We start from the raw sequence: 10000 nt of genomic DNA on the forward strand, positions 1-10000 counted from the left end.
GATTTGAACAGGGCGGGGGGAAATGCAGAAGAAAGAGAAGGAAAGAGAGAGGAGAGAAGGAAAGAGAGAGGAGAGAAGGGAAGGGAAGAATGAAGGGATGAGTAGAGAGAAGGAAAGGGAAGAGGGTGGTGGGAGAGGAGGGGTGATGTGAACAGGGCAGAGGAAGAAGGAAAGAGGGAAGGAGAGGGAGGAGTGAGATAGAAGTGGAAGAGGGTAGAGGACGAGGAAGGGGGGTGTGGTGGGGGGGGGGGTTTGCTGAGATCTGTGGACTTTGAGGAGATAAAGTTTCCCTGCACAGCTGCTTTGGCCCGCAGATGTAGAGAAACATCTGTATTAACCTCTGGCCGAGTCCCAGGGGCAGCCCGCTGAGCACTGGAATGTAAGGAAGGCCCATCAACAGGGCAGAGAGAGAGAGAGAGAGAGAGAGAGAGAGAGAGAGAGAGAGAGAGAGAGAGAGAGAGAGAGAGAGAGAGAGAGAGAGAGAGAGAGAGAGACAAGAGAGAGGCAGAGACAGAAAGGGAGGAGGCGGGTTGTAGGAAAGAATGGAGAGAAATTAAACAAAACAGAAGAAGACGAAGAGGCAATTTGCCTAAGGGTGCACAAGAGAAAAGATAACTGGCTTAATGGCTACACTAAATAATGTGCAATGTCTCTCGCTTGACCAATCCAATCACATTTGTAGTGCTATTGAAGACACTGAGAACATTCATAGCTGAATATTCAAGATCATGACACTACAACTGATAACAATGACCTCGACAAAGAGTTGAAAGACTTCAAACTAGGGCTGCACGATATCAGAAAAAAATGCGATACTCGATAACAGCATGCAACACCTCGATAATGATATTTAAACGATATATAGAAATATAGCAGAGTGTTTTCTTGTCACTAATTTGTCAGTCTATGGGGGGGCTTTGGCTGGCATCTTGCGCATTTGTTGATATTCAGCTAGTGATAGGACTGCACAGAAATTATTTAACTTTTTATCGATAATTAAGTCTTTTTCGCGATAGACATAGTCTTGTTATCGCAATTTCGATACATTTTCGACATATTGGCCAACCCTACTTCAAACGCCATCCCGCCATCTTGCCTGGTCAACGAGCAGCAGGGTACTCACTCACACAAAAGAGAAGTTTAAAAAAAAAGTTTTACAACAATTTACAACCAGTCATCGCCACACTACAAATCACCGTGACGACCAAAAGAGCAAGTATGTAATGTGCCCTCGAGCATTAGCCACCCATGTTGTTGCCTCCTTTCCTGTTTGGCCAATGAGTAACGGCATCGCCGCGTAGCCCTCCACCGCGAAAGATTAACATCGCGCCGTGCCATGACAGAGGCATGACGCAAGCACTCTGGAGCCTGTTACGTGTGTGTGAGCTTGTGTGTGTGTGTTTGCTTGTATGAGACAATACTGCCTCCATGCCAGCGCCTCGTAAAAAGTGCAGACAAATTTCCCAATTACAGAGTTTTCCTTCTTCTCCTGTGCACTACCCCCCCACCACCACGTCCTGCCACGCAATGCACCCACTCAGACACACGCATACATGCACACACACACGCACAGACACACACACACGCACTCGCGTGCGTACACACACACACACTCACACTCACGCACACACACACACATCGCACACACACACACCAACACACACACACACAAACAAACACACACACAAACAAACACACACACACACACACACACACACACACACACACACACACACACACACACACACACACACACACACACACACACACACACACAAACAAACAGTAACACTATGGTGACTGCCACTGCTGGATAACATCCTTGCCCAAGGCGTCCAGGTGAGCGGTGGTTGTATTGTGTTGTGTTGTGTTGTGTTGTGTTGTGTTGTGTTGTGTTGTGTTGTGTTGTGTTGTGAGAGGCTTCTAGGAAATAAGGAAGAGGATTAGACGATGATGATGATGATGATGATGATCGCCAGCAGCTCTTACTACAATAGCCACACGAACATCCACAGCAATTAGACAAGTGACTCACTCTGTCTACACTCTGCCCTGTGGTTTTCACATCCACAAGAAGTCATGAGAGGGCCGAGGAACAACCTCTTAGCAGTTATTTTCCCTCTCTTCTCTTCCTATTCCTCCTCCTCCTCCTCTTTTTTCTCCTCTTCTCTCCTGCACCTCCAGTTTATGGCAGATTAGAGTGGTGGGTAGCTGGGGAACAACCTACAGTATATAGTAGCTATCATCTTCCTCCTCCTTTCTCCTCCTCCTCCTCCTCTCTTCTGCTTTCCATACTCCTAGCCATTTGGAAAGGAAGGCAGCTAGTCGGCTGCCTCAATTTGCTTAATTTTTGTTTTTTGATTATTTTTTATGGCAGCGTCTGGCACATCTGGCCAAAATCATTAGGAGGGACAACTTGCGACTGACGTGAAACAACTTCTTTCTGTTTTTTTCCCCTCCACCTTTCTCTGCAATTAAAACAAAAAAACTCTTAAAATGAGTTTGAAAATTTTTGGTCATGCGTGTGGACAACACAGCTGCGGCAAAAGTTGCGCTTTATTTTATAATGGCTTCCCCCTGAGTGGAGAGTTGCCGTGCAGGGCAGCTGATTCAAATCAGTGGTACTAACGAATCGACCGCAGGACCCATTAGGTTTTTCTTTAATAAATCAAATGCCTCCGAGCAAGAGCTGTTGTTCCATCTCCCCCTCCCTCTCTTTCTCCCACCCACTCTCTCTCCTCCTTCCCTACCTTCTCTCCTTACCTTTCATTCTCTTGTTGCGGGGCAGTCATGGCCTAATAGTTAGGGAGGTGGCATTGTTTGTGACCAGAAGGCAACAGGTTTGAACTCAGTATCAGTACGGTGGATACGTGTGCTCTCCACTACCCGCATCCATGTCTGAAGTGCGCTTGAGAAAGGCATTAAACCCCACATTGCTCAAGGAATTTGAACTACTATCCTATGCCTAATTATTACAATGCAAATACTGTAAGTAATATATAATATACTGTATATACTGTATGTAATATAATGTCGCTTTAAAGGGAAAAAAAACATTAGCTAAGTGAAATGTAATTTAATGCATTTTGTTCTATGCATGTACACAATGGCCCTGGCTGGGCCTCCCTGGTTAAGCATTGCATGAGAGCAAAGGAGGGCACAGGACGAAACCATCAGTGACTAATGCCCTTGATAACACATTGAGAGTGGGCACGAGACGACAGACGTCAGACAGCAAACAGTCTCATAAACGTCTGCATTGCAACGTGCTGAGTGATGCCTGGAAAAGAGAGGGAGGGCAGGAGAGGAGAGGAGAGGAGAGGAGAGGAGAGGAGAGGAGAGGAGAGGAGAGGAGAGGGCACAACAGGAGAAAAGAGGAGATGGTAATATAAGGTAGTCGTGCATGCATGCCAGCGGGCATTCACCCATGCCAGCCTCTCACTCCCAGATCCTCCCTCTATCTGACCTGCTCCTGAAGGGAGATGTACGTATGAAGTCTGGGGGGGGCGTTGAGTGACCTCATCGCTACTGTGTGAGTCAGTGCCTTGGTGTTTTCATTTATCCATCCGCCTTGGCCACCTGAAGAGGTGGCATGGCGATATGCACCAGTACAACCCCTTTTCTACTTAGCTATTGGCTTTAAGTGAGCCAATATCGGCACTGACTCTGCAAAACGAATGCACCCCTAGTCCAGCTATAAGAGATAGATCTGCATTATCCTGAGAGGGTGAGTGGTGAGCAGGTTTGTAGAAAACAGGGATGTGCGTATGTCACAGATAAGATAGCTTCGTGATGAATGTAGCCACACAACAGAGGACAAATGGGAGGAACCCAACCAGCCAACCAGCCAATCCAGCCAGACTGCATGATGCGAACAGGAAAAATCTCACACACACACACACACACACACACACACACACACACACACACACACACACACACACACACACACACACACACACACACACACACACACACACACACACACACACACATACACACACAGAGTTACAGGCGCAGGCTCCTAACAGGTCCTGCCTGGTCTGCCACCCATCCTAGAAGCCGAGCCTGCCTGCCTCACTGCAGTTTAAAGCCAGCAGCTTAATGTCCTTAAATGTTACCCTGGGCAAACCTTTCTAGCCTACCCCCCATACACACAAACACATACACACCCACACCACCACCACACCCCTCAGCCCTATCCCACAATTCCCCAGTCCTCCTCCTTATCCTTCTCTCCTAACCCTCCCCTCCCCTCTCCTGTCCTGTCCCGACACGCTCGACTGAAGAATGGGTGTTTAAGTGCGTACATGGAGAGAGAGCAAATATTACAAAGGCTAAATGGCCTTGGTGGTAAACAGCGGCACAATGTAATGCTACTGGGGGACATCTAATGGCCTGAGAGGTGTTGAAAAAGTAGATACCTGATGAGTATGGATTGCCTACAGAGAAACGCTTTAATAGTCACTGAAAAGAGTTGAATACCATAATAGTACACTACTACTACATTACACAGAGCCTTAAGTAATAGATTCGATTTGATCATTGCCATTCTGGTGACATCAAATTTATTACACAGGCCATCTTTTAACTACTTTGTGCAGAGCCTGTTTTATAGCCTTACTGTCACCAAACTTATAATGGCTATGTCTTAATCTGTTACTTAAGGCTCTCGGGAATGTCATAGCAATGTTGTCACGCTGTAGTTAAGTCTTTTCAGAAAATAGTGAATAGGCCTACTGAATAGGCCTGCCGGTGACCCCATCTGCACAAAGAGGCTACATTAAAATAACTTTGCGGGACTCTGAAGTATGATTGAATAATCACACTGACTTTGCACTGCTATTGACCTCCAAGTCATTTTGTCGGCTCACACATAATCTACTGGTGTTGACCTGCAGTGTTAACCTAAACGAGATACGGGAAGCATGAACAAAATAAATGATGAAAGCTACTTTGCATGTTGTCTCTTTTTCTCTGTAGATGTGCGATGCTATAGTAGCACAGATCTTTCCAGAAGGTGGAGAGGTTGTCAGAGTAAAAAAAAAAAGGGGGGGGGGCTGCTCTTGCACCCCGGAGCGCCGGGTGGGGGCACGCCCTCAGTGGCAGTCTATGCTAGCCAGCCAGCGCACGGCGCGGCGCGTAGCGTAGCGTAGCGTGTTGCATGTGCCGTTTACATTCTAAATGTATGCCGTAAGCCATTTGCACAGCTGGCCTTTTTACTGAGGTGACTCAGAGAGAGACAGAGCGTCCCTTGCCCAAGGGTCCCAAAAACAGACCCACCCCTCAGAGCACGCACGGACACACACACACACACACACACACACACACACACACACACACACACACACACACACACACACACACACACACACACAAAAAGAAAACACAGCCGAGAGAGAGAGAGAGAGCCCGCTCCGAAAGGAACTCTTAACACCACGCTAAGCACATTCTAAATCCACTTCAGCGCCGTAAAAACGACACTAAGACACGAAAGGCTCATTCGATATCTTAACACACACATTTGCTGTTGAGAGACACTGAAAAGGAATTTTTAAAAAAGTTGTAACACCACACATTTCACAGCCCTGTAAACTCCTGATAAATGTAAGCATAAACCTGGGATGTGTCAAGCACTGTAAATTTATTTTCTTCTAAATTGTATTGTGCACATTTGATAAAAAATCTAATGGTTAGAACTAACTGTTCCTGGAAGTTTAAAACCTATACAGATCTGTGGGAAAAATGCTACATAACTCTATCTACTCTATCTCCCTCTCTCTCTCCGGCTCTTTGCTTGCGAAACACTTGTTGAAAATTCCTGTCTTTCAAAACAAAGCCTCTTTAAGGCCTGTCTTTCCCTCTCTCTCATTCACCCTCTCCTTGCAGCTTTTTAACAGGAGTATCTGTGAAATCAGATACCATGCTGTTGTCATAATATTTAAAAGAGAGAATGCCACCCAGACTCATTCAGGAAAAAAGAGGCAGCTGTGGACACACACGGACACGGACACACACACGCACACGCACACCCACACCAACACATACTGTACACACACACACACACGCACACGCACACGCACACCCACACATACTGTACACACACACACACATGGGCACACGCACACACACCCACAGACATGCATGCAGGCACACACACACACACACACACATGGACACGCACACACACACACACACACACATGGACACGCACACACACGTACACACACGTACACACACACACACACACACACAGGCGCGTGCACACACGCACACACACATGTGTGCACACAAACACTGACACACACTGACACACACATGGGCGTGCACACACAGTCGCACACACAGTCGCTCACACAGTCGCACACACAGTCACACACACACACACATACACACACACACACACACACACACACACACACACACACACACACACACACACACACTCACACACTTTTTTATCGCCATCCATGAAGCTGCTGAGGAAGAAAAAAAATCCAGTCTATAATTGTGTGATTAAAATAAATGACAAATGCCCAAGGCTGTAATTTCACAACAGAGATCTCAAATTAGATCGCCAAAAACCAATGAATAAGATAATCGGAGGAACAAACACTGCTGCCGCTTGAAATCTTGCGTCTTGCCCACACTTTATATACATCAGCGTGTTACAGTAACTGGCAGATACTCAGATCAGAGCTCAGATCAGAACACATCATCGACTGTTCATATGTGTGTGTGTGTGTGTGTGTGTGTGTGTGTGTGTGTGTGTGTGTGTGTGTGTGTGTGTGTGTGTGTGTGTGTGTGTGTGTCTGTGTCTCTGTGTCTGTATGTACAGTATGTGTCTGTGTGTACGTGTGTGAGAGTGATCTGCCGAATATACACAAGTGTGCGCTATAGGGATGTAAATAAAATCGAGATGTATCGATGTATCGGAAGTATCGGCCGGCGATTTAATCAAATCGCATCGTGGCGCATTCTTAAGAATCGAAAATAATCGAATCGCTGGCCCCTGTGCAATGCCCTAGCTCCATAACACAAAAGTAGTGGAAAAGTAATTGGAAAAAATCGAATCGAACCAAATCGCATCGTATCGTGGGGAATTCTTAAGTATCGAAAAAAAAATCGAATCCCTGATTTAAGAAATCGATACCATATCGTATCGTCATGAAGGCTGTGATTTACACCCCTGCGCTATATGTTTCATGTCATGAAATGTACATTATATTTTGTGTATTATGTGTATTATGAGTATGTGTGCTGCTGGACACCTACCTATATTTCCTTCTACATTAATAAATGTTACTCTACTCTACTCTCTCTCTACTCTATCACATCTCTTCTCATCCTATCTCATCACGAGTTGCAAACAGAAGCGCCCATTCAAAGTCTCCGGTGTGGGGGGTGGAAGGCTACAGCTGGCTGTGACATCGCAGACACAAATGTCCATTTAGGTCCGGTGTGCAACACGGGATAATTTGATATGTTGGGGACATGAGGAAATGCATGGGGCATGTCTGAGTGGACATTCACCTGACAGGACTTGCAAACATTAAATTCTGACTTGATTGAGACTTACTAAACAAAGACTGATCCCAATGAAACATATTTTGTTTGTACCACAGAGCTGATGTTGGTTAAAAGGGCCTTGTGGTGTAGAAATTTACCACCAGGATGATGGTGTGAACAGCTAGCTCAACACAGACTAACCAAGAACAGAAAACAGACCAGCGTGCAACATATTTTTCCAACAGAGCTGATTAAGCCTGTAAAGGGCCTTGAAAGCACTTGATGGGTGCGCTGTCTGTTTTAAATTCTTGTCTCTTACTGATACGAAACATCTTTGTTATGATTGACTGTCAGCCTTATAGGTCACAGATTTGAGAGGAACGAAAACATCGGTATCGTATGCCTTCCTTGGCTCCCTCGACCTCAGAATCTCTTGTCTTTCTCTGCACAAAGTGCACCACCGTCTTTGAGAGAGGAGAAAGAGAGAGGCCCTTGACTTTTTTTGCGAGCCTGCATTTGACTGTGGTCAAATCCATCTGTGTCAGTGAATGTTGAAAATAGACACAATGCAGCAGTCGCCTCTGTAATTGCACACTGCAGAATAAGAAACACTGTCACCTCCCTCTCAGTTGCCAGAGCAACACCAACAATCATCTTTCCAGGATTAATCAGCTCTGGCTCTCAGTAAAGTCATCTCTTGGTCCTTGCCCTATCATTCACATGGCTTTCTATTGAAGTTTAGTTTGGCTGAACCTTGTGCCTTTTCAACCCCACATCAGTTTTAGCTCTTCCACATGCACAGAGGTCATTCCTTTGCGATGTGAATGTTCGCAGGTCGAAAACACATACCTCAGCCATCACACTAAAGAGAAGTTAAAACCCTGGGGTATACAGGCAACCCTCAGGCTGCATATTTATACTTGATCATGAGATATCACACGTTGCATGACAATGTTTTCACTGAAAGCTGTTAAAGTATATGATATGACAGGTGATGATGGTGTTTATTTAGTCTTGCATCTGACATCCAAAGCAATGCTTAAGATAAGGCAGATGGTTAAGAAACCTTTACAATGCCAACCAACATGATTTAAAACAACTGGACTTTAGACTCAATAAGATAGAGTAGCCTGGTTTTAACTGCACTCTAACGGAGGCTCTACACGAAGAAGATAAGGAGTTTGTGGAGAGACTTTTAAAAATGTCTCTTTTTACGCAGACCTTAACACCTGAAATGTGGCGTCTCTGACACAGCTGTCGAAGGGACAAGCAACGACACGGAATGTCACGCCAATGGAATGGACTAAATTGCTACACTGGGGCCAAATACAACTTGTGTTTACTGGGGCAGGAGAGGGGAGAGGGAATCACGACGGGGTTAGTGCGTTAGGGAACGCGGCTAAGTGAACTAATCGCTCATCAAAAAGACCAACGGGGAAAAGAAGTATTCCAGAGATGAAATATGCAAGCTATTTGGCTCAAGACCACACAGAAATGGGAAGGAATGTCAAGCTCCCAGATAAATAGTCTGCGATGTTTCAGCTAACTTTTTCTAATTTGGGAAAGTGTCATCCGTGCCAGGCTCCCACCATAATTTACCCAAATTACGCACGTGACATAAACGTTCAAAACATGACATAAAAAGTTCTATTGGCATTTTATACACGTTATAAATCCAATACCACTTGTGGTTTTTTCAGGAAACAGAGTGCAATAAAAGTGTCATTTTGAAAACGTTTACTGCCAATTAGTCATGTCGTCCTCAGATAAATTGCCATGGCAAGTCTAAGGTCATGCACCGGACAGGTAAACGCACCTGCCATGTAACTATGAACTGATGTAGCCAAATGTGGTCAGGGCAGACCCCACCTCCAAAATTATACAGTATTAAACAATAACTTACAAGATACAACGTCCCCCATAGTTAGCGTGCTATAGCGAGTGTTTTTTTTAATCAGCTCCAACAACTGTTGTTTTATTGTCTGTTTCCTAAAGAAGAATACATATCTCGAGCAAACATTTATTTTGTTGGATCAAAACGAGATGCTCAAACAATTGTTCAGGCAAATGATATTTTGAAACATATGACCTACCTAAATTTACAAAGCTCATCACCATATCGGCGTCGTTCAGAAAGTTGTTGTCCTGCAGGGTCGCGATTGGTGGCCCTTGCGTCGTGAAGACAGGCTTGAATGGGTACGAGTGGCCATCGTCGTCCCCCTCTGTGGACATGGCATTGTAAAGGTCCAGCATGAACATGGGCGCCGCGTTGTGCTTCCCGTGGAGATGTGGTCGCGGCCGGTGCGGCAGCCCGAGTATAGACAGAATCTCCCGTTGCATCTCTCTCCGCTCCTGACTCTTCAGCCGCCGGTGTATGAAACTCGAATGGACTTCATTGTCCAGGGTAAAGTTCGTGAACACTGAGTCAGCCAGTACACAGTATGCCCATACGAGCAAAAGTGCTGGGGTACTTTTATCCAGCAATAAAGCC

At 45.5% G+C, this 10000-nt stretch overlaps 1 protein-coding gene across 1 annotated transcript in view; it reads right to left on the minus strand.

Moving 5' to 3' along the window:
• bmp7b (bone morphogenetic protein 7b) overlaps positions 1-10000 on the minus strand; it is a 62741-nt gene that overhangs the window by 52396 nt on the left and 345 nt on the right. The window contains exon 1 of the mRNA XM_063209041.1: positions 9603-10000. This exon is cut by the window's right edge and continues 345 nt beyond it. Coding sequence (XP_063065111.1) covers positions 9603-10000 — 398 coding nt within the window. The remainder of the gene's footprint in view (positions 1-9602) is intronic.

The sequence above is a fragment of the Engraulis encrasicolus genome, chromosome 10 (genome assembly GCF_034702125.1).
Source record: "Engraulis encrasicolus isolate BLACKSEA-1 chromosome 10, IST_EnEncr_1.0, whole genome shotgun sequence".
NCBI classification, from domain to species: domain Eukaryota; kingdom Metazoa; phylum Chordata; class Actinopteri; order Clupeiformes; family Engraulidae; genus Engraulis; species Engraulis encrasicolus.